Source organism: Macrosteles quadrilineatus, unplaced genomic scaffold (genome assembly GCF_028750875.1).
Source record: "Macrosteles quadrilineatus isolate MER2022 unplaced genomic scaffold, UCM_ALF_1.0 Scaffold_8__2_contigs__length_117827958, whole genome shotgun sequence".
In the NCBI taxonomy this organism is placed as follows: domain Eukaryota; kingdom Metazoa; phylum Arthropoda; class Insecta; order Hemiptera; family Cicadellidae; genus Macrosteles; species Macrosteles quadrilineatus.
Window position 1 is genome coordinate 76,656,030 of NW_026542601.1, and position 26,930 is coordinate 76,682,959.

At 34.1% G+C, this 26,930-nt stretch overlaps 1 protein-coding gene across 2 annotated transcripts; it reads left to right on the forward strand.

The window, feature by feature from the left end:
* Positions 1–3,389: 3,389 nt before the first annotated feature.
* Positions 3,390–25,910, forward strand: LOC129001731 (facilitated trehalose transporter Tret1-like). 2 transcript variants are annotated; one of them, XM_054429140.1, is made up of 7 exons: positions 3,390–3,422; positions 8,558–8,627; positions 9,365–9,500; positions 20,179–20,367; positions 20,978–21,163; positions 21,340–21,446; positions 23,107–25,910. In XM_054429140.1, exons 1-7 carry the CDS (start codon positions 3,391–3,393, stop codon positions 23,905–23,907), a joined length of 1,521 nt encoding a protein of 506 aa, XP_054285115.1. In that variant the 5' UTR covers position 3,390; the 3' UTR covers positions 23,908–25,910. The 2 variants fall into 2 exon arrangements, with proteins under 2 accessions (XP_054285115.1, XP_054285114.1); XM_054429139.1 differs by lacking the exon at positions 3,390–3,422 and adding an exon at positions 7,404–7,490.
* The last annotated feature ends 1,020 nt before the right edge of the window (positions 25,911–26,930 follow it).

The following is a 26,930-nucleotide window of genomic DNA, read 5'->3' on the forward strand; positions in this document are numbered from 1 at the left end:
TATATAACTAGGGGACAATTTATTGTTTATGATTAGATCGTATTATTTGGTTAAACGAGGTTTTAAATGACTGTATTAACGGGAAACAAATTGTAAACAAAACACGACCTCTAACATAAACCGTACAGAACTAACAATAAAATTGTCTTCAGCTGTTCCATTAGGATGAGAAATCTACTAAGGGAGTATGTTTTATCTATGGTAACGCGTACGCCGTAACTATACATGGCGCTCCCAGCGGTGTGCGCCAGAACCTATGGTAACCGCAGCACAGCTGACGGTCTATATTTAATTATTTCTGTCTATGCGAGGAATATATCGGTCTTAGTCACTAACAAGACTACAAGATCGCACCACTCATCCTACACTCATTTCCATTCATACTTCTTAAAATACCTACTTTATATGGTCGCCATTTCAATGAAAATTATTAAACCTAAGGTTTGTATTAAAAAAATGTACCATCCTGAAAACTACTTCCCACTTGAATATGTTAATTAGTTCTAAGGTTCTTAAGCAGAGTACTTGGCAACCAATTTTGCGTATTACACAACGTTTATAGTATAATAAAGGATTGTACAAAATCATTTTACTCTAGGTCGTCCAGTGGTCGAAAACTCGACCAAAAATATGTACAGACTTCTCTATTTCCACCCCACGCTGTAAATAAAATATGTGATTGGAATTTGTATTGATTTCCTATTTATATTTAATTGTTACTTCGTCACCAGCATGACAACCCAAGGCCCATGTTAATTTTAATTTTATTTTAAATTCATTTGGTGTGTTTAATTTTGAGCCTAATCCACAAAGAGATTCTGCACATCTACAGCAAAATATCTTCCTAAAGGCGTAGATTTTCCCTGCGATGCACACGAGCTGAGAAAAAAGGTTTTTAAGAAACATACTTGTCTATTTATATAGGATTACATCATACAAAATTCATTTGTTGCAAATGTATAATCATAGATAAAACAAACTCTCTTAGTGTTCTTAGTCTATGGTATAATCTATAATAATCTATAACCTATATATATATATATATACTTGTATTTTGCATAAGATCACACGAGCCTATTAGTCAGAGGGTCGAATAAGACCATCGGTCTTATGTGATCGTTGTTTGCATGTGTAAACAATGCTCATCTAACAGTCTGACTCATAATTTACTGACGACCTCCTTAGCTATCAAAATCGTATGGGCGATTTTATTTTGACGTTGCTAATCCTTGAGCTCGAAGTCTAATACAAATTAAACAGTATATGACTGGCCCTACACTGCGTAAGTGCTTCTCCAGTTTTAGGTAGGTAACGCCTTGTGGCCGACAATTTGATTTATAGCTGAAGCTGAGAACCAGTTTTGAAGGTTTGGAAGGCTTTTACACCAGACGTGATGTTCCCAACTGTAATCTTTCTAAAACTTAACATCGTTTCAGGTGACGAATCAAACTCTGGTGTATATTTTTAGACTGAATATTCATTAACGTATTTAATTGCTACAAAAAGTTATATTATAAATATAAGTATTTTTTTATTTAATATACCTACGAGTAAGTATATAAAGTCGTGAATACGATAACTTGAGTAATTTTGGTCCGATTTTTATGAAATTTGGCCTGAAGGCGTTGGACGGGATAAACTTGAATGACTTTGCGAACCAGCAGGATCGGGTCATGGGATCAGGATATTATAGTTTTTTTCTAAATTTGTTCCCTTAAAAGAAATGCCCAACTTTCATTACAGCCATATTGTAGAGCTTAAAACAATAAAGAATATTCTATAAGTGTTGTTGTACGGTTAAATGTAACGGAGAAAATAAAAACAAACTGTACTTCACATTTCACATTTTATTCTTATGAAGAAAGGGAAAACTTTATTTTACTTGTTTATGCAATTGATAAAACGTAAACGTCAACAAAAAAAGCAAATTTATTTTTTCATCCCATTCTATTCCCTTTTACCTTCCCCGTAGCAGCAAACCTAATCACTCGTTAAATCTAATGTTATTTAAATGGGGAATAAATATGTCTTGAAATGTAAATGTTATAGTCAAAATACTATCAGACGAATTGAAATTAGCTTAGTCTGCAGGTTTGCTGAGGTGGGGGTATTTTATACTGCTATAGTTGAAGTGACAGACTAAGATACGCATTAGAATAAAATTAATTTTCCTTCCAGTTTGACTAGACTGAGAAATCGGAAAATAAGTAATCAACCCTTCAATGATACTGAGTGATTGGCTCAGTGTAATTCTTAAACTGACCACAGATTCACATGGGAATTAGTTGTATAATTCCATCAATAATAGTCAAAGGTTATGTTTACAACCACAAACTCAATATTTTTATCAGCATTCGATTAAAATGTATACCAACAGTAGACTAAAGCTTCGATTATGTAACTTCAGCATCAAAAGTCTCTGAACACACGTTTTCAATGTACTACACTGAGTTTTGGTTACAATGTTAGGATTGAAGTATGGACATTTAGCAAGTCTTCCCTGGATGGAATTAGTTTTCTTAACTAACATATTTGTTTTAAGAATAACTGAACTTAATTTATCTTATAAGTCGTTATGATCCGTATGAATTTCTTTAAGTTTTGTAATCATTGTACATTCATTCTTAACTTTGATAATATACAAAACTCAAGATTGAATCAGTCTGAAAAATAATTCCCTCTAGAGTTTTGCTATTTTGTATTCATGACTATCTCCATCATCATCTTCATGGTCAAAATTGTGTCCTCAATATTATATTATACTAAGCAGCTCTCGTAAATACGCCCTTAAAAACAGCTGTTTTTGCTGCAGGATGACGAAAAATTAGTATATCGATTACCTTAGAGAGTTAAACAAATTTACTCCCTAGAGAGTAATAATGCTACTTTAGACCCGCAACGCGTGCATTAAGCTGAAAATTAATGCACGCATTTCGGGTCTAAGTAGCATTTTTACTCTCTAGAGATTAAATAGAGTTTTTAATACTTATGGAGTAAAAATCAGCTGCTGTCAACTCAGTTGTAAATTTCAATTGTAAACAAAATCGCATGTTATCGAAAGTAGTTAATTGTTGCCCTTGCTCATTTTCCGACCTCGGCTTCGCCTCGTTCGTAAAACTAGAGCTCGGGTCGAAAAGAGTCACTTTAGGCCCTAGTGTTGAAATATACTTTACACCACCTTTTAAGCCTTATAACGCGCATTGAAATTTGGTAACACATTAAAATATCTTAGCAAATTTGAAAGAGAAGTAAACTTCTTTACATAATTCGGTGATAAGCAGTGAATACCACGTTTGTGGCTACTGTACATGGGTTTGTATGTTGTATGGAGGGGGGGGGGGAGATCCCAAGGCTCGAAGCTTTAATCTACCACATGAGGGACCGTCTGAGATGGCTGTAGAAGAAGAACCGACCGGCTTACAGTAAGTTGTTGTCTTGTCTGGTTTGTTATATAACACCAAAGTTCTATTTTTACATTAGGTTATCATTCAAAAACAGTATTTTTCATCCTTCATGTCCATGAATTGTGTACAGGTCATTTAAGAATAAAATTGAGTTGTGTAACCTAGGTCGTAAACGGTAATTTGATTTAAAAAAAGAGTCGATATAGATTAAGTAGGATTAAAAGGTATTACGTTTTTTCTATAATTCTAGCTTTATAATAGTTTATTTCGTGGTTAGCCAACATTTACATAGACATTTTACTGTACACCCTGAATAATCTCACATTGAAGTATAGTAAACGTTATCTGTTATACAGTATTAGCATAGATGAAGTAATTTAATTATATTACTTCATCTATGGTAGGTACAGAATTACCCTGGTTAAGTAGACTCTAACATTTTAACGAAAAATACTAGCTACTTTTTACAATGGTAACAGCAATGTTCAACCTTTTTTGGAAGGAATAGTTTCATTTATAAATATTACAATTTAGTGAGCATAGTGAAACCGATTATTTTAAAATTTCGTGGTTGATAAATGATTTTTAGTTAGGTAGAGCCTGCGCTAACAGTTAGACTTGCATGAAAAAAGTACCTAATTTAAGTTATTGACAGGATAATATTTTACAGGAGGGGAATCGAAAGGGGAAACCTAGTATGGGGCTATACCATTGAACTTTGAGCTATAGAAACCATTAGTTTTGGGGTTTTTGTCCTTTGTGTTTATCTAAGACGGCGCCGGGCACCGTGGGCATTTTTTACATTGTTTTGTGGGCGCGGCCCAAACTGTATTTTTTACAGACATCAACCTGTTGTCAGATACAGATAGCATAATTAATTAGGAGACCAATTAATTAATTATTTTGAGTGGAACTTGTTCCAAAATCGACGTTTTCTCAGGATAGTTCTATAGCAACCTAGGAACCCACTCTATGAGATTAAAATAGATGAACAATTCATAGGGCTACGAAGAAAAACTAAGATAATCGTCAAATTCGTGATCATGAACTGTCATTGTTGACACTAACCTTTTCAATCGGTTACTTTTAAACACCCCCATAGACGATTTTTCAAGAGGTAAACTTGGCTAACATTGCCTTATTCGTCTTTTTCTGTGCTCTTAAAAGCTTTCATATTAACACAGACAATAGAACATTATGATCTATTGTATGATAACAAGCAGTTTACTTGAGATTTTCTTGCGGTGCTTTATATTACATCCAAATATCATTGAAGTTTACTATAACAAACTGATAAATAATTTGTTTAACTGTGAATAAATTTAACAAATTTCTTACACTCTGCAGTGAATTTTAACACCGTAAACAAAGATGAATGTTACATAATGCCACACGTTCGGCAAATAAGATAAACCAGAGGCTTCTGCAAACAACAAGTCAGATAAAATGGGACAGAAAATATTTAAACTTCAATTAAATAGTTATGTCAATTAATTCTGAATGATTGTCAATCAATTAAACTAAACTTTTCTTCTTTCTCGTATGGAGAAAGTATTGTTTTCGTCAACATTTTCGAATTTTAGTTTTGAGTGGATATATGGGTCCTTGACCCAAAAAAGTGGTTTTCGAAGTAAGTGTGTGGATGTGTACAGAGCTATAGACTATACCTGTGTCCTGTGGTCCAATTTCGATGAAATTTGGTATGTAGGTACTAAATCCATGGTACATATCACAAGTTTTTTTCATTTTTAGCGAATTTCCCATACAGGGAATGCTATTACCGTAGTACTCATGGTAAGACCTGGACCCGGGACCGATTTTTTTTTTCGTTTTGAGGTCCCTAGAGGCCAAAAACACCATCCGTTCAAATTCATATATATATATATATTTATATATATATTTATATATATATATGTGTCCGTTAGCGCGATAACTCGAGCAAAAATGATCCGATTTTGATGAAATTTGGTACAAACGTGTAAACCTACGTTTATTCGAACGAGTTCGCGATTCAGCATGATCGGACTATGGGAACAGGGGTTTATGGGGGCTTTTATGGGGTAAAAATGGGTTTTTCCTATTTTTGACCAAAAAAACATAAAATTTTGAAATTTCTTTCCAAACTATTTTGTAGAGCTTAAAAAAACAAATAATTTAGTATATTGAAGCGTTGTAATGCGCCTAATGGTTACGGAGAAAATTCCAAAAAATTGTTAATTTAAAATTCCCATGTTATTCTTATGGAGAATAAGTAAACCGTTGTAGTGTGCTTGTTTATTAACATATTTTGCCCAAATTTGGAAAATGTTTTTATTTCTTACTAACTATTAAAATTTTACATAAAAAAACACTTTTACCTTCCCTGTTGCAGCAAACCTAAGTATGTGTTAAACTGATTCTATTTAAATAGGGAATAAATGTGATATTTTTAAGGAGACATTTTAGTCTAAATCCAATCAGGCAAATGGAAATTCGCTTAGTCTGCAGGTTTGCTGCGGCGGGGGTATTATTTTTAATGATGATTTTTTCATGATGATTCTTCTTTTATGGAAAATGACGAGTTTGGTGTTGGTTGTTGTAAAGTGGTGTAAAAGATGGGTCATCTGCTTATAGCAATTTCATACCCTAGCGTATATTTATTAAAATTAAAAAAAATAAAACTAAAATTTACTAATATGGAGAGCTGTTATTCCGTACAGGTCATAAGACTATTATAAACTACGATAGGTGTCAAGCCAAATAGGTAGCAACATGAACTATTATTAAAATGAAATGACAAAATAGATGGACTTGTAGGATGGTTCAAAGGCAGAACAATAAGCAAAAAGTCTTTAGAAAACAATTGAAAATAGATTTAAAACATATTTCATTAGCATATTCTTATTTATTGTAGAAGTAACACATTAAATAAATTAAATGAGCAACAGTGGTGAATTAAAAATATTGACTACCTAAGATTCCAAATTTCATTGATTTGTAAAGTTACTTTAGGCATTTTTAACATTTTATTCATATTAATTTCAGCTCCAAAGCCTCGACTTTTTGATCCTCTGCCAGGTTTTCTAGGAGAAAAGAGAAATAAACCTCCAAAGACTATTTAAGATCAATATTAGTTTAGACAAGGTGACAACAAACTGTGTTAACATTTTGGCATGGTAGTACACATAAAAGCTGGTTCCAGCTCCTAAACCAGTTTTGTATTCAAATTGATCAAACAACCTTCATATCAAAGGACTCTTTAACATGTGCTGTGCATGGTAGCTTTTTTTTCTGGAGCAACCTACAAATTATTAAAAATGACTTAAATAGGTTATACTGTAAATCCCAAAAATGGTTTTCAATTGCTTGGTACTAAAATATTCCGTACAGAAAGGGGCAGTGCTCGCCTTACAATCAAAAGGTCGCCGGTTTGACCCTGATAGGAGTCAGTAGCTTCTTGAAGGTTCAAAACTGGACCCAGCTGTTCCTGATCATTGGGCTTTAAATAAATGATCCTGGCTAATGAATTAGCTGATCTTAGTCGGTAACAAAGTTACACAGATCATCTCAATCAACTCTACACTTTGAGTTAAAATACCCACCTAGAGGGGGTCTCCATCTCATGATCAACAATTGATTGACAAAGAGAGAAAATGACAGTATACTCCCACTTGTTAAACAATGCAACTCCATTAATCATGGATAACCAAAAGCTTCATATTTCTAATTCAATTCCATGACCTTACAGTCATTTGTTATATGCACATCCATTACACATTATTACTCACACACACACACACACACACACATTATTACTCGACTGTATAACAATCTTCTGAGCATAGACGACACGAGGCAAACTTGTTTATGCAACAGTCCTTAGCTTACACATTTGCAAATTATAATATCTCCTCTGACTGGAATCTTAGTTTATGACTCACTGTTGGAAGATTGCCCAATGTCACAATGGTCTACCTAACATTACCAGTTGGTTGTCGCTCGCATTCGTATTGCATTGCGTACAAGGACTGGCAGGAGTTGTGCGGATTTCCAGACAAAGGAGAATTCAGCTGAAATGTCAATAATATGGAATAGTGATTCTGTATCGTAAGTAAATTTATTTCGATGAATTCCCATTGAAGAAAAATGTATTCTTAAGTCAGCACTAGGTTTTTGTTTTTTAACTATTTAGGTACTTGATCACCTAGTAAAATTTAATTGAAAAAAATTCTATTAAAAATAATGTTTATAATTTCATGATCATAATTTTGACTAAGAGTCAATAGTACAAGTAATATTAATAATCACTTATAATGTTGGTTATTCAACCAGAATTGTTTTGGTCTAGTTTACCACATATTATCAGTTGTGCATCTACTCCAGTAGGGTTTCTGTGAGGTATTTTGGTGTTGGGTGTCAAACACTTTGGATTATATCATTCCCCCTACATGGTAGATCATGTTACCCCCCACATTCGACAGGACAAGCATTTTGTCATAAGGACCTAGAGACAGGAGAAGTGTTGTTTGTTTTTGCCCAGTAAGTTTACAAGTCAGGAAGATGTGAGTATTTTGAAATAATTTTACTTATCTTCCTGGATAGGCTTCCTCGGTCACTTATTATAGAATTGGGGTCTGGTGACATCCGTGTCAAAATTTACAAATCAAAATCACTTACCGTTACATCCTCAGGGCGACTTGACTCCGCACAGCAATCTTGTGACTTGTTTTGTCATCTGTACCAAGTCAAGCCTTCCTGAGGTTGTCACCATCTAGCAGGCTTAGATAGTGGGAACTTCATTATTCCTAGCAACCACGCAAACAATAAACTTGTTCAAAATAAAAATTCAATTATGGTTCCAAATATTGTTTTAGTATAAAACACAAGCAACCAAAAGGGGGTCGTGTGATTTTACCAACATCCAGCACTGACTACCATTTACGTTTTATAAGGAGGGGGGACGGTGTCGGACTGTTGTTCTCGTATAATAGAAGAATGTCTAGATCTGGTCCTGTACGTGTGTTTACTAATCAAAACATGAAACGTATATATTGAAATATAAACATTCTTGATGAGTCAGTTATGAGGATATATTTAAAGTTTTTTGTAGTATACCTGATTATCTAGCTCAATATAGATCTTTATTTATACCTAACTGTTGAAACTTTTTTCAGGCCCTTGAAACCTATATCTAAAGAAAGTGAAAAAGCTTCAGATCCATCCTTTAAAGATGTGTATCCCCAGGTATGTAAAATTATAGTTTTATTTACGTATTTCAATGCGTTAGCATTTTTTATGTTTCTTTTAAGGGCATGCTATAAATAAGTAAACTAAAAAGGTGTGTATGGATTCTTATCATGTTTAAAGCTTTGATCCTTATGACACGATTAAAAAGGAATAGTTTGCTTGATTTCTTCAGTTCCTAAAAATTACACCAGCATAGATCGATAAAAAATCAAAATACCTGGAGCACTGTCAGTAAATACAGTATGGTAAAATACCTGTGTACCAGAAATTTGTCGCTCTGGTTTTTGGTGGGACGACCAATACATTTAACCCTTTAATACTTTTTACTACTATTTCATTCTTTTTACTATTAATCCTATTTAATTCCTTTATTATTACTATTAATACTATTTAATAATTAATACTATTTCATCCTTTACTATTAATACTATTTAATCCTTACACCAAAATATTTTATGTTCCCCAAAGTATCTCAGTGAAAATAAATAAAGGGGAATCTTCTAAGTACATTACATGCAGTAGCTCATACATCTGTTCTTTTTTGTTAAAACAAATGGCTACAGCTGGCCCAATCGATCAAAATTGTTTAGCAGTCGTGAAAAATAACTTGTTTGCAAACGCCAAATACATAGTATTACGTATATCTAGAAAAGATGTCTAGTTCTGTATCCAAAGTCAATGATTCTATCTACCACCATCATTACACTTGCTACAATAAACCTTATGTTTGGCAGGTGGTCATCGTGTGTATCCTTCACTCAGTGTTCATGCAGACAGGCATCAACGTGTCGTACTCTGCGACCACCCTTCCTCAGCTATTGGAGGAAGGCTCTAGTCTACGAGTGACCGAGGATCAGGCGTCCTGGATAGGTGAGGAAGTACAAAGATTTACCAGCTAGAAATACATTTGTCTTTGAATGACCAATGCAAGATTAATGTACGAGCTATGGGCCTTTGTGTAGTTTTGTACGATTATTAAGGTCTACATTGAGCTTTCAACGAGGCCAAAGCGAGCTACTTTAAATCTGAGTCTAACGACATCTGCTTTATATCATTCTTGACTACTCTAGCAACACTTATCATCAATTTACGACATCTACTTTATATCATTCTCAACTACTCTAGCAACACTTATCATCAATTTACATAAACCTCTGCAACTGGCAACATATTTCCAGGCCCGGTCTGGCTCCATTGGGAGGCCCTCGGCTAGATGTTGATTTGAGGCCCCCAGCCAGAAATAAAACAAGGACCATGGGGTGCTCTCACGGCAACAATTAGTTAGCATATATGTTTGCTGCATGCCGCAGGTGCATAAAAGGGGCCTAAGGTGGTTTTAAATGATTAAAAGTTTTTGATAATTTTGATTAAATTAATAATTGCTAAATTTCCATAAATTAAAATCTTTGTATTTATAAATTTAATTCCAAGGTATCAATCAGTTTAATTTGATATAAAATTTGCTCGTATTTCTATTCACCTCTACAGCTGCCATAAAATTTAAAGGCCTTTTCTTAAAATTGTTTTAAAAATAAAAAACTAAAAAAATAAATTTAAAAATAAGACCAAAACCTAGTTCTTGGAGTTTTTGCCATACATGGTAAAAATGGACCACATTTACTGTTTATCACATACTTTACTCCATAGTTGTACTTCAGCAACAAAGACAAATAGAATAATCAAAAGTATTTTAATTTAAACGTTGTAAGGTTTACAAAAAACTTCTGATGATTTCCGCCTTCCTGTTTGCGACTTCTCATTGTTAGCAGAATCGGAACTGAAACCAGCTAACCTGCTAACCATAAGTTCAAACGGTTTGACTTTAATTTTTTTTTATTTTGAAATATTTCCTATCCATTTTTATTTTACTTGCGCCACTTGGGTGCACATGTTTCATTTTATAAACTGAACGATTCACGTGTTAGTAATCTTTCAAACAATACGTCATAACCCACTACGTAGGAATGACTGGAAACAGTCGTCGGTGATTAAACTAGTCGTAACACCATACTCGACCTTTTGGTGTTGAGATGAGGCTGACTGGTCGAATAAAATCAGTTGTAGATAAACTGACGGATAGGAATTGGGAACAGTTTTTAGGGATGATACATAAAATGTAATTGCATTTATTTTTGTTGTTTAAAAAAATATAAAATTGCCAAGACACTGTGTTTTATATACTGATGATTTAGATTTTAATGCCTGTAGTAAAATCTGTTTTAAAAACCAGGTAACAAATAAATAGGAATATTTGTCATACTGAGTTAGAGACATTAGGCCTACTGAATAATTTAAATCTTGCAATCATGTAATAAACTAAAATTTTTTAATTAATTGTAAATGTTGTCATTCTATTACGTTGTATACCAAAGTAACAAAATATTAATGCAAATGACAACAAACAATAGGAATCAAGCGGGAAAACTCCAATGTTTAAAGTAAAATTATATTCGATCATTTTCGTGCAATGACTGAAACCAATGCACCGATTGAACGCCACCAGTTGTTGTTGTAGTGGAATTCTCTCGGTTTTTCATTCATTGAAAAAAACCACTGGTTTTAAAAACAACCGATTGACAAATTGACTAGTCGATAGTTTTTTCCAGTCGGTTGTCCCATCACTATACTAGTACAAGCGCTATACTAGTAGCAGCGCCAGTACTTCGGCCAACGCGCGTTGCAACGCGCGCCTCAGAGGTTCATCGTGCAACGCGCGCTAGCAGCGCGCCTTGAGCTACGAAGGTGTTTATGGGACCGTACACATGTGAGCGTTGTAACGCGCGTTTTGGAGTAGAGGGGAGTAGGTTTTATGTATGTTTACTGAGTACTTCTATATAAAATACCTTATGGTAATCACGATGATCTCTTCTGTTAAAATCCAATCCCTAACAACGCTCTCACAAGGTGGTAGACAGACTTAAACTTTCGTTAAATAAAGCAATTAACATGCTTTAGAATTTAAAAGCTGACGTTCGTATCATCAATTAGGTTACAAAGAAAAAACATACGAGCTAAACTTTCTTGTAAAAAGTGTTCTTAGGAAATTTTCTCCGACACTATTAGCCGGGACCGCTTTACTTTTTTTTAATTTTGATGTCCATAAAGGCAAAAAACATCATTAATTTAATATTTTATAATTGAAATATTAAATTAAGCTGCAACGAGGGTATTTTGATTTTTTCTTTCTTTATATCTAGGGAATGTTGCTGGAAGTCAACAGTCCCGGAAGATCAAATAATTTATACCTGTGCCGTTAGGTCAAAAACTACAATGTTTGCAGTGTCTGTAGATCAAAAGTCCCAGTAAGTCAAATAATACAGTCCGAGCTAAAAACGTGGTCTATGTTAAAGCAATTGACTTATTGGGAATTTGACCTAATGCAACAGCAGTTTTAATATAACGAAATATGGTAAAATACAAGTTCAGTTTCGCTGAGTCAACAGTGCCGGAAGATCAAAAGCAATAAAAGTGAACGTCGATTCAGTGTAAAGTAGACCTCCTGCAACGCTTACTACACCAACAAAACTCGCTTTTAGTTACTTCGTGTTTTGTCATAATTAGAATAGAGCTAAAATTATTATATTTGGTACATAGCTTATCTATTAATGCTTCTTGCCAACTGTTTGGTCAACACTGTAAATAGGTATAGCCTTTCGTAAAAATTTGTGGCATAAAATACCCGCAAGTACGATCTGAAAATTTTTGGTTATTATATACGTTTGTAAAAGGAGATCCATTTAATTGTAGAACTATTTTATGAGTTATAATGTAGTCTACATATAAACTGTGTAAATTTATTACGCCTCGGAAGGGTTGAAACCTGTCCAAACTATCATATATATTATTAAAACGTAAATGGGATTTTTTCACGATTCTGAATCAATCAGTCGACGGATTTTCATTATTTTTGTGTTGAAAGAAAGATAATTTTGAGAACTAGGGAATGTCGAAGCCATAATTTTAAATTAGGGTCCCAGTTTTTTTTAAATTAAGTTTTAGTTTTTAAAAAGTCTAGCAGCCGATGCTAACCTTCTCCAATAGTCAATGCTTCTAGCTAGCTTTTAGTACAATATAATTTGCTTAACATAACAGCTGTAACATTCAGCATTTGTGACACAAATTCAGTATTTGGAAAAAAATGCAAATACATACTTATGGTTGACTTATTTATACTATGTGTAATGCTGACCATTGATACATTCAATTCTTCGGTACGAGGATGGCAGATTAATTAAATATGCATAGTAAAATACAGTAGTAGGATGTTCAAATTATTTTTTAAAGCATTCTTTGTAATCATCGATTTGTTTTAGTCCAATATAATTTGTTTTAACTAACAGCTGGTTGAATGTACTATGTATACTTATAAAAGGCAAAGCCCTCACTGACTCACTGACACACTCACTCTCACTCACTCATCATCACTAATTCTCCCACTTCCCATTTACCTAGGAGGCTGAAATTCGATACACCGATTCTTTGGGCATTAAATAGGAAAACTAAGTAGTTTTTATTATGATCGGGCATTCGGGCTCCGCCCCAGTGGCTCTGGAGTTTCCCATCTTAACCTTATGATTTTTCATATTTAAAAGGAATTAATGAATCTTAACAGCTGTGTCAATTAAACAATTCATGACAACAGCTAATTTGCAACCAAAAGGTGAGTGAGCGTAGCGAACGACCTTCAACCTAAAGGTGAGTGAGAGTAGCGAACGAACTTCAACCAGGACGTGATTGAGCCATGCGAACGAGCTCATCTTGAAAATAAATAAGTTAAACGGGGCAAAGCCCGCGGATACAGCTAGTTATTCTATAGAACTATTAGGTTTTTAGCGGATTTCCCATATAGGGAATAAGCTATTACCGTAGTACTCATGGTAACACCTGGACCCGGGACCGATTTAATTTTTCGTTTTGAGGTCCCTAGAGGCCAAAAACACGATCCGTTCAAATTCATATATACAGGGTGATCAACTCAAGGAGGCCACCATTGGGGTATCGGAAATGGTAAGTATTAGAGAAAACATTAAATGGGGGAGAAAACATTACATTCCTTTATTTTTTGTGGCAGTTAAAAATATGAATTTAGTTTTTTGAAATTCAGTTGCCATTTTCCAAAATGGCGGCCAACTTTTGAAATTTTTTCTGGAACACCCATATTTTATCATGCTTTCGGATATAATATGCAATTTAAAAATTTTTTTATCCTTGACACTTTTTCGGTAAACCCACTCGTTTAGGAGTTACAGCCTATGGAAAAATGACTTCCGGTGTACATTTTACTTCATGTAGCTCCTAAACGAGTAAGTTTAGAGCAAAATTGCAAGAAGTGAATTAGTCATAGAATTGCATCTACATTCCATTAAGACTATAAAATAAACAGTTTTCCACTTTTCAAGTTTGCCGCCCTTTTAGAAAATGACCGCCATTATTGAAATAATATAATTAATATTTAAAAAAAAAATTAGGCTATGGTCTTTTTGGAATGTGGATGCAATTTTAAGACTTTTTCACTCCTTACATTTTCGCTATAAACATACTTGTTTAGGCGCTACATGATGTAAAATGTACACCGGAAGTCATTTTGCCATAGGCTGTAACTCCTAAACGAGTGGGTTTATCGAAAAAATGTCAGGGGTAAAATTTGTTTTAAATTGCATATTCTATCCTAAAACATGATAAAATATAGGGTGTTTCATAAGAAATTTCAAAGTTGGCCGCCATTTTGGAAAATTGCGGCTGAATTTCAAAATACCAAAATCATATTTTTAACTTCCACAAAAAATAAAGGAATGTTCCCCATTTAAAGTTTTCTCTAATTCTTTTGACTGGGTAGGAAATATGCTGTCAACTCTTATTATCAGTTGGAACATATTTTGTTACATATTTCTATCTCTCGGAAACGGACAGCTGGATTGCAATATTTTAATATAGTTTAGGTTTCCAAACTCAAAACCAAGTACCTAATTAATAAACGGTATCAGCATTCTGACACATACTTTCTCCCATAAGTTTGTCAAAAACTTATGAAACATCATGAAATTGTCAAAAACCTTTATCATGTGTTAGTGGTGAGAGTAAATAACTGTATACGCAAATGAGATTTGTAAAATTTGTTCAGAATTTAAAGGATTATAACATGCTAAATTTTTTTTCAAAATCGTTCGGGCCATTTTTGAGGAAATCCGATTTTTCTGTTATTTTAAGGGGGTTTTATGGTAAAATGACATAATTTACAATAACTTTTGAACCGTAATTTTAACATAAATGTGATTTGTACCATTTTGTTCAGAATATAAAGGACTATAACATACTAAATTTTTATCAAAATCGTTCGGGCCATTTTTGGGAAAATCATATTTTTTCGTTATTTTATGGGGTTTTATGGGAAAATCCCCATTAAAAATATAAATTTCCAAAAAAATAAAAAAAACTATCAAAACTGTAAGGAGTATAACATACTATGTTAAATCAAAACCGGATGTTTTTCTAAAATCCTATTTTTTGTTATTTTATGGGGGTTTTATGGGAAAATAAAATATTTGACCATAACTTTTGAACCGTAATTTTTACAGATATGGGGTTTGTACTATTTTATTTAGAATTTAAAGGGCTACAACATACTAAATTTTTATTAAAATCGTTCGGGCCGTTTTCGAGAAAATCTGTTTTTTCCGGTTTTTTATGGGTTTTTATGGGAAAATTCCCATTAAAAATCAAAATTTCAAAAAAATGAAAAAAACGCCTGGAGATACCATGGATTAGAACCTACATACCAAATTTCATCGAAATCGGACCACAGGTGTGGTCTCTAGCTCTGTACACATCCAGACACACAGACACACACACACACACACACACACACACACACACAGACATCACTTCGAAAACCACTTTTTTAGGTCCAGGGGGACCCAAAACGAATATATCCACTCAAAACTCAAACTCGAAAATTTTGACGAAAACAATACTTTCTCCATATACTATGGTATAGGGGGAGAAAGTAAAAATTGCCTATAATCCAGTGTTGTTGAAATATAACGTTTTAAAAGTTTTTCTTTTCAGTGACATATACATGTAAAAAGGTTAAACTATTTATTCTTGCGATAAACCGTTCTTGTATGAAAACACATTTGTACGAATCTTAAATCAACAGGTTGACTTGAGTTATTTATTCATTGATTTCGCTGTTTCAACCATTACCTCATCCATTGTTGGTGACTGAAATACAATAATTTAATTTAATTGTGGAAACTAAGTCCCGAAATGGTAATAAATAATGAAGACACCCATATTTAACAGCTATTTTTCAAGGTGGCTTGGTTTGGTTAAACTGGTCAAATAATTTAGTTTAAATGTTCTTTTATATTACTATTTATAGGCTTAGATAAAATGGTGAAGTTTTTTACTGCCTGAACATTTTGAGTTTTATTAAGAAAATAGGACAACCTTATTTTGTGAAACGTGATATTATGGGCAATTCTCATTCAAAAACGTACTGTTTTTCTTAATAAATTTACCATCCATTATTACCATCTATCTATCTATATATATAATACGCTAAGCCGATTTTTGTAAACATAACTCCTCCCTGATTTTTAGACCGATTTTGATAATTAAAGTGTCAAAAGAATGGCCCTGATCTGTAGTTATGCAAAGTGTTTTTATTTTTTGGATATCTTTATTAGTTCGGGCTGGATCTTCCATCACAGTTGGGTTTTCTCCCATAAGATTAACATGGGGGAATCTAAATATTTAATTGGAAACTTTGTCTCCACTAATTTAAGAGAACGACTGGGCGTAGAAACTTAGTAGAGGTGTCCAAAGAAATGTCTTGGTCTGTAGATGAGTTATCAAAAGAAAAACAAAGTAAATTCCCTTAGGGCTCTGCCCCAGAAGCCTTTGAAAGATACCTCCACAGATTTGTTTACATTTTGGCCATGGTGGTGGTAATACTTTTTAATTAAACAGCTGTTCATTTTTAAATAGTATTTTAAACAACACACATTTATTGAGAGTTACTGAATTGTCCAAAGGAAGTATTTGCAATGTTATTTTCTTGAACTCTTAGAGAGCCTTTGAATGTTATTAGGCTAACGAAAAAGCGTTGTGCATGTTTACTAGCGCTACTCAGCAACAAAAATAATTTAATTTATCTCTAAAAAAACATATTCTTAAAGTGCACTGAGCAGCAGTCTTAAAACTACTATGTAACTTTCTCATATAGTTACAAAATGCTCAAACTCGCATTGTGATATTAATTTATGAATCGGTTTATATTTCATAATTCATCTGCAGAAGAAGTTCAGTGTGCTCTTATCGTGTCTAATAACATCAAAACACAAAAACCTTGCCTAAAATGGTACCTATCATAACACATTATTTGTAGTGGCCTATATTACGGACTGTGGCCCACTGGGTTGGTAACATCATTGAAAGTAACACGATATTTTGGCTGGAAGAGTAAATACTATTTAAGCAGCTACTGTCATGACAGAAAGGTCATATTTCTTTTAAACTAGATCACATTATCCTTAATAAGTTGATTAACAATGCATGTAAACGTCAATATTTACGTAACAGCCAATTTACAGTATGTTTTTCTCTTTGGAAATGCCATATTGCTATTTGATTTGCATTATTTGTTGCCAATGAAGCCACACGACCATGTATGCATTTTAAGCCAAGTATGAATGGAGATGAGTGTGTGATGAGTGGAGCGATCTCGTTGTCCTGTTAGTGACTAAGGCTGACATAATCCTTAGACACAGCTGTTAATTAATAGTCCATACAGTCAATTAAGCAGCAGAGGTCAAGTTTGATATCAAATTAAAGGTTTTATTCATAAAAATGCATTGCCGCAAACCCAAACTCAAACGATGATGATGATAATAACGTTAATGATGTCGCTAAAACGTATCGTTTGAAATTTAACAGTTGAAAATAAGTGAAATAGAAAAGGTTTTGGTTAAATCCATCAAATTGTAATTGGTCACTAGTAAATACTGGTGCACTTGTTGCTACCTTCCCCCTTCGGTTTTATGTATTCCTCTCAATCAGTTCAAACCTAGGAGGATTAAACATTAATGTTACCTAATTAATGTTAAATCCTCCTAGATTCAAACCTGAAACACCCAGATCGAAACTCGCCTGTCGTTATTTTACCATCGCTTTTTTTTAAATATATTTTTCAAAAAAGAAATATTATATTGATTTACTTTGGATTTTAAAAATGTTAACGTTTTATTTTGTTAAAGATTTATGGTGGTACGTAAATATTGTGGTGTAGTAAAGTATATTATATTGTAGTTAAGTGTTAAATTTTGAAATTTTAGGGTGAATCGAGATGAATCTTTTTTTATAACATGGGTCTCACCTACCTTAACATACATACCAAGTTTTATAAACATCGGTTGGAAAAGTGCAAAGATAAATATTTTTATGTAAAAAATACAAAATGGTGGATATCTGGTTAACGAAACGATTTCGGAAAAAATGTTATCCTTGATTTTCAGTTTATTTTGACCCAAGGAATTACTAGGTAAAGTATCTCCCCGCTTATTTTTAACACCCTGTTTATGGTGTATTATTATAAGTGAAAAATGTAAGCTGGTAATACAGAAAGATGTTTTATAAATAATATGAATGTACTGGTGATCTGTATATTCATCTTTTTCTTGTTCTTAGAACTGTAAATTAAAAGTCAACTCAGCAGGCGCGTCGTACGATGTAGTTCTTTCCATGCGTTGCGAAATGCTAAATTTGCCGTCCTCTTCAACCCAAGTTATCTATTGAACCACTGATTGTAAAAAATTCAAAAACATATATATTTTACGCATCACACTTTTGGCTACAACTTTGCCACAGACAAAACACCTCTACCCCAAAAACAAACAAAAATCTCGCATGCTAACTTTTTCATGTTAGAAATCACGATTTAAAACTATTTCACCATACATATCAATTTTTATTAATTAGAACGGTAAATAGTTTAAAGTTCCAACAAAATAGTCATCGAGTAGGACTAACCAAGAAGCTCTGTGCCAATTTTCAAAATTTTTGCACAACTTTAAGTACACCAAAACACGAAATTATTGAAGTCATGCGTCGAGAGGACTATCGTTGTTTTTAACAGATTATACTTTTGACCTTCCGGCACTGTTGACTCAGCGAAACTGAACTTATATTTTATCTTATTTCGTTATATTAAAACTGCTTTTGCATTAGGTCAAATTCCCAATAAGTCAATTGCTTTAACATAGACCACGTTTTTAGCTCGGACTGTACTATTTGACTTACTGGGATTTTTGATCTACAGACACTGCAAACATTGTAGTTTTTGACCTAGCGGCACAGGTATAAATTATTTGACCTTCCGGGACTGTTGACTTTCTGCAACGCGTCCTATTTTGATTTTTTCTTTCTTTATATCTATAGTACAACTCCCTTACAAAAAGTTAGTAAAAACTACCTTTTCGACTTTTATGGCTATGCCGAGACATGCTATGAGACAAAATTGCCCAAACGCGCGTTGCTACGCTGTCATGTGTACGCACTATACTAGTACCAGACACCAGACATATCGCAGACGCGCCGGCACGGCAATGTCTCGTCACTACCGCAGAGCGCTGGGCACTGAGCTGATTCGAACGTTGCGTTGCAGTGAGATCGGTGACTATCCTCTAGTACTGAGTGACTATCACTGTACTTAGGGGCTACCCCTAACTGTAATTCAATTAAAAAAAGAGTATTGTTTATTAAAAATTGTTTTTGCAAGACTACGTCGCTGTAAAACAGTTAAACAAAATATTTTTTTATTATAACTAAATTTTTTTGAATTGATTTTTTGGCTTTTGGAGGCCCCCTTGAGCCGGAGGCCCTCGGGGATCGCCGACCAGCCGCCCTGGCCAGACCGGGCCTGCGTATTTCAATAGCTTAACCCCATTTCTAGACTCTACAGAAATCCAATTGCAGAACACGATTCACACTTGGGGGGAGTGTAGATTTTCTCTCACATCGTTTTCTGTTTCAATGACAAGACTAATTGTAGAATAGGTTATTGGAATTGGGTAGAATCGTGAAACCCAGGCTTGATGTCGTCATCAACGAACATGCTAATGCAGTCTCTAGACACAACTTCTGTCTGATCACAATATATCCCACTTACCTACAGTTTACAGTATTTTCTTCACGTTTTTGTCATTAAATATTTGTGATTTTGAATGTCCATGTGCATATTTTATTTCATATTAATTTTGACAAACTTTGAATTAAGAGATAAGATGACATCTGTACTAGCCTGATGACTCCAGTGTTGAGTCTAAACTAGTTGCCACAACACAACATCAAAGATGATACAATGCAAGTATTTACTAATTTATAGTGTGATCTAAAAAACTCAATAAGATTAATTATCAATTAATTTGATTTGTGTCCACGTTAATTGCATTTTAGTGATCCAAGAGCCTCTAACAGGCGATAATGATCGATGAATACAGATTGTATTTTTTTCACAGTTGTGAACAATTTCCGTTTTTTTTCTGTCTAGCCAGCCTGGTAGCCATAGCCACCTTAGTGGGCTCCCTAGCCTGTGGGGTTCCCATGGATGTTTACGGTCGTAAGGCTACAGCTATCATCACCTGCCTACCCATCAGTCTCGGATGGGTCTTGTTAGCATTTACACCCAACAATGTATGGATCGTCTACATTGCCAGAGTCCTCACTGGGTTGGGTGGAGGTAAGCGTCACACTTTAAAATAATTATGTTTTTCCAATATAAGTTTTACAAAATTTGATTTGCACACATTTAAACTGAGTGTATTTTTTTGGATAGTAAAAACTGTAAACCAATTAACTAGGATGATTTGTTTGGCAAAATCAATGTGACATGACTTTTTAACAATGTTTTCGCATAATAGTACTATTTTTTTTTATTACTGAAACTCATATTATGATGACAGGACAGATGTAGTGAGGGGAGGAATTTCCTGAGAAAAACACGTAAAATCAAAGCATGGTCAAAGCGTTCTGCAGACATCCAGTGTACATCCAGATTTTATAAAAAATTACTTATAATATGTCATAAAGAAGGTGGGTAGGCAATGATATGGATGTTTCACAATTTTTTTCATCCAATTAACACATGGTCTCCCTTGAAGGTACGGCTAATGATGTCAAAATTACGATGTTACAACACGCCCTATATTACAATGATGCAGATAATGATCTATTATGCTAGCATTGATTGTAAAGGCAGAGCTGATGAATGTGTAGATTATTATGGCATAGGTTATAATCATACAGCTAATGATGACATATATTATAATGGTATAGTTTATGATGCTCAGGTATGACAACCGTCTGCCTTGTATACATCGGAGAGATCTGTCACCAGCAGTTCCGGCCGATGCTGTTGTCTCTCAACAGTGCCTTTGTGAGTCTTGGCATCGTAGTTACCAACATTCTTGGGGTGTACCTGCACTGGCGCACAGTGGCGTTCTGTTCTGGGATGTTCAGCGTGGCTACTTTACTGGGTGAGTGACCAATGACTCACTATCCTAGCGTTAGGTACTACAGCTTTATATAATTTCATATAGTGTATTTTTTATGTGTGTAGGTAATTTTTATACTTTGTTCTGTATTTTGTTTTCATTTTTCAAATTCCAGCTGCAGTAGAATCTTTAACACTAACAATAAGTGTATTTTTCAGGTATCTGGTTGTACTGTCCAGAAAGTCCACAATGGATCATCACATATCAGCCAGACAATCTCAGTGAAGCCAAGAAATCACTGGACAGACTCTACACCAACAAGGCTGTGAGGACTTGTAAAATATTTATACACAATTTGAAACATTACCATTAACAATTGTACAGTAGAGTAACATCTACAACCAAGATTTACATTTGACCTTTGACAAATAAGTTACTACTCTAAAAAAGTTATAAGCTTAAAAAAAGGAATTATGCCTACTTTGAAGATTTTATGATTTTTATAATAAGTAACAGTTTTGTGTTAGCTTATGTTTTATAAAACCTAAAAATAGTATTTGACAAGTGAATATGTTATGTGCACCAAGAACATAGTTGTATCTACGAGGGTTATTCAGAAAGTAAGGAACTTTTCCGCCTTACACCAGTAGGTGAATTCTAATTGCACAGTTTCTAGTGCAGACATGTGTTTGTCTTCTCAATGACTATCAGCCGTCATATTGGAGCTCTTGTTTTGCTGACTGTTGTTTCAGTATTACATTTTAAAAAAGTGTCCTGCTAGGTGTGAGGCGCTAGCTGTAATGCACATTTTGATGGCCATAAACTATAAACTGAAAGACATTTCTCGGCACGTTTACGGAAACAACGCAATAAACCTAAGTTCTGTCCTGGAATGGAGCATTCAGTATCATAATGGCCAAATTAAAGTTGACGTCCAAATTTCATGCCCAACCTCACACACAAATCACATACAAGATCTCCCCCATTTATTCAAATGGTAGACATTCCCACAAACCTCCCTGGTTCAAGCTTCTTTCTTTTGTTTCCAAAAATTAAGACATGGTTAACAGCACAGTGCTTTGATGACAAGTAGCTCCAACTGTGTAGCACCGGGTGGTAGAGCTTGCACGACTAAAGAAGAATAGAATTCTACGACTGAGGATCTTCAAAACTTGTTCAAGACTATGATAAGTGCTTTAAGTTGTTGGGCGACTATAAAGAAAAGTAGTACAGTCTTTTAAATGCTCTTTTAAACGTGGTGTTTGGTGAGTCGGTGGTTCAGTTGGTAGCGTCACAGACTTTGGCCCAAGGCAGCGATGTGGGTTCGGATCCCGGCCACAGCCACAAACATTTTATCAGTACAGTTCACCTTCATACTATACCGGCTCACCCCTTGCTTTGCTGGATACGTTCCACGGACAGATCTGTAGTCTATGTGGATGGGCAAATGCAAGGTTAAGAGAGGTCACCAACCTCTTTAAAAAAGTCCAGGCCTACAATCCAATTCGTTTCTTGTACAAACTTTTCATTTTATTCAAAAACATTACTTAATTCCTAAATAGCCTTCGTTTAAGCATGCAAAACTAGTATTAGATAAATCAAAAGTATCACACAAAATATAATAGTATCCGTATGGTTACCGTACTCTTAAATATTAATAAACTAATCCTCTATAATTCTTCTGCCAAAGTTGTGGCTGGAACGGATAAAGATAATTTACAAAGTAATAAATTAAGAAGAAATTAATTATTGAAATTAAATGAAATAATTCATCATTCATTTAATTTAATTTATTATTGTTACTTTTGCACTATTTGTGCGATGCTGTTTACGTCACCCGCAAAAAACCTGTCAAAAAAAAGGTTTATACTGAGGTTTTCATTGCAAAACCGCTACTAGCAAGGAAATATTTAATTTATATATTCCAACTGCAATATCAGAAAACCCTTTACTTTGTTATATCAAATGTATTCTGTTTGTTTCAGTTTGCCCAGACAGAATATAACAGACTCCTGGATTCTCATCAGACGCGGCAAGTCAACAAACAACCAAGTTCAAACTTCCTCAAAGAAGTCTTCAAGGGTCAAAACCTGATCCCGCTTCTAGTCCTGACTACGATCTTCCTATTCCAACAACTCTGTGGATCATATCCGATATTTTTCTACGCTGTCAACCTGTTCGAGTCGATTGGAACGAGTGTAGACAAGTACGAAGCTTTGATTCTGCTTGGAGTGGCAAGACTGATTATCAGTTTTGTTACTGCAATGGCCTCCAAGAAGATCGGAAGAAGGCCTTTAATGATTGCTTCTGGTATTGGTATGACTGTGAGCAGCGTTGTTGTTGCAGTCTTCTTCAGTCAGAGACCTTATGAGGGTCTTTTCGCCCATGCGGATAACCAAACCGATCTCACGACTGTGACCAACGCAGACCCATACTCTTGGGTTGGAGCTGTCTCGATTCTCATCTACGTAAGCATGACCGCTTTCGGGTTTCTCATCATTCCTTGGAGTCTAATCGGAGAGCTTTTACCAATGTCCATACGAGGCAATGGAAGTGGTTTCATCATATGTTTTACTCACATAATCATGTTCGGCGCAGTAAAATATTTCCCACATTTTCTAGATGTGTTCAAAATTTCTGGGGCATTTTACTTTTTCTGTTTTATCTCCGTCTCGGGAACAGTCTTTGTGTATTATTTCCTTCCGGAAACTCTAGGTAAAAGTTTCGATGATATAGGAAAACATTTTGAGTCCTTAAGGAAAGGAAGGCGTACATTGGCTGTGTAAGTTTTCTAGTCAACAAACTAGTCAACAAGAAGTTGAGTAATATTTGAATTAGTTGTAAGAGGAGATTTTTATTGATTTCTTAAGACTGATGAGGATTATGTTTATTCTTCAACTAGCAAAGTAAGCGTATTTTAGCTGAAATAACAGGTTAAAACACAAACAGAATTACTTCGTTACAGCAATAAGGACTTGGTGATTTTCTGACTTTTTTTTTAAAACACAGCATCCTCTACATCAAGGGAAACTTAGAAAGTAGCTTTTCTGTGATGCTTGTTTACAAACTATTTATTTTCTTTTAACAATTGGTATGTATGGACAGTTTCTAATGATTACCATGGAACTTGTTTTTTTTTAACTAGGCTATTTGATAGATTAAATTAGTTTTAAAAACTAATTAAAACAATTATTTGCACAGAGAATTAAAGTATAGAGGAAACATTCATTGGTACAATTAAGGGTGTCTAGTATTAGTCTCTGGTGTCTAGGATCACACCACCCCCCTTGCCATCATGTACTACAACGCTAACGGTGGATGAAGCCCCTGTGCCCTGTGCAATAGGAATTTCCGCAAAGTGCTTTCCACACAGAATCTTCCTTGCTTGTCACAAGTATATTTCTGGCAAAACCTACTAGAGCTGAAAGCGAACGGTTGTCCCATAAGTGTGTTCCTCTGTACCTTACTTCTCTGTCCAATTAGTTATATCAAAATTGTGTCATCTACAACAACAACAAAATAGTATATTTCATAACAAGAGTAGAAAATGAGTCATTACATATTTGAGATCACATGTTTGAAGTGAGAGATTTATCGAACACTTATGGTCGAGAATATGTAATAACCCACTTTCACTTGTGTTTTAAACGATACTTTTTGCTATTCCACAAAGATAATTTCTTAGTAATTAAAACAGACATTAGATATATCTTTATTACAGTTAGGAACATTACTAAACATACTCATAGCATTTTTAGGACTTGTATTGATTGTACAGTTTTGGTTGTTGCTAATTGAAACAGTAGACAAAACAATAAGAAATCTTTGTTTGTTATTGTCGGAAAAATACAAAAAAAGATAGTAAACATTTTTCACATAGTAAACATTTTTTTAGTGTAGAAAACAATGAAATTTTACAGGAGGAATTTTTACAGGTGATAAACATAAACAAAAACGGGTAATTTCACAGGGTAGCGAAAAAAATATTATTAACTAATAGCAAACATTTATAAGAAAATGTAGTAATACTGTATGTACACTCTTCTTCCTAATGAATACTTTGAATTACTTTTTCTAATAACTCTCTATAGGGTACAGGGTTAAGGCAAACCTTATTAATGTAAGCACAATGTGGTCTGAACAAAAACAACTTTCAATGTTTTTATATTTTTAACAATTTAAAAATTAAAGAAATAAGCCTATTTTTATATTTCTCTGTTAATTTTTGTTTAGGTTATGTCCTTTTATGTCTATTTTAATAAAATAAAATAGGATTTTATGTTTGTTTTATATGATTTATTTTAACACGATATGTCCATATTTAACTTGTATAAAAGAAAAAAAATTAAATCTGTGTCCTTCTCTATAGTAATGTAAAAAGAGGCAAACCTGGTGTGCGCAATCCCTATTAAACTCAATAATGCCGTCAACTTCCACCCCAGCCGGACACCATTTTTTTAATGTGGGTATCTCCCACCAACTAAAACACACATTATTGAGCATAGTATGGATCCACGGGATTCGAACCCACGCTTGTATAAAGGAACTCGTCAGGTAACGCCTTGGCCAACTGAGCTAACATGCCACTGTCACCCGAATGCTACAAGTGTTGCTATAAGCACACTAGTGCTCTTAGGTGAGATACAATGAACTAATGCCACGAGCTACACACGGGCTTAGGTTTTTTAAAGTGTTAATACAAGCTGAATCTTAACCTACTAGCTTTGTTTTTAACTACTTAAAAGATCCAAACCTTAACAATTTTCAGGCATCAAACTATTGTTTGGCTTAATGAGGTTTGCCTGTCCATGTAAACATTAAATTTTTTTTCTTAGGTAAAAATTAATTTAGGTTTTAAGTAAAAACATCTCATCAACAATATTGCTACAAGAATTTAGTACTTTTTGTTTTTTTTCTTTTGCTAAGTATACTTTGTATATTAGTGTTAAACATTTTATACAGTAAAAAGATTTGAACCAAAACAAGCTTTGTAATTTATCCTCCTTCATATAACAAAAACAGTTTTGATTGTTTCCTAACAAACAAGGTTAAGCTTTGAAAACTAATTGATTTTAAAACAAATTATGTCCTTTGAACAAACTTTTAAAAAATTGAGACAGGTAATTAGGAGAAAATCCACTTCAACAATGTGAGAATGTGTGGTGCTGGGCATATACTCTGACGGACTATTGTTTATAATGACAACAAGATAGCTGACCAACTTCCAATAGTGTTGCTACTTGAATCAAAGCTGATGATGGCTGCCCAGTTGGCAACCCAGACTTTGTATACATAAAAAATGGAGCTCCAGAAATGTTTGATAGCATCCCACTCTTCACGATTGGATCCGATGGCCTATTGTTTACTTTTCCCGTGCAAGGAACCGAGTTTTGTTTAGGGGATGTCTCAAATCAAAGAAAGAGCTTCTGCTAAAAGAAATAAAGTGACCCAACTTCAATTTGCTACACACAGATTATTGCTAAGGCGACAATTTGTCGTCAGTTCTTCATACTGTAAAAGCTCTGTTTTTCTAGACAGGCTTGAAGTTAAACGTTATAAATTGAAAGCTTTCAAATAAAAACTTTAATAAAACAAAGTCTTTGCTTTGATGAGAAATTTGAAAGCTCATTCAATGCTTGAATGCTTTGAAAGCTTCATTCATGTTTGACTAGTTTAGCTCGTTCTTCTTTTATGTTCTCATAAAACTGAACATATTTCTGTGGGATACAGGACACAAGTAGTCACATGTAGTCTTTGTGGACGCGCAAATGCATGATTAAAAAAGGCCGCCAACCTCTTAATAAAAAGC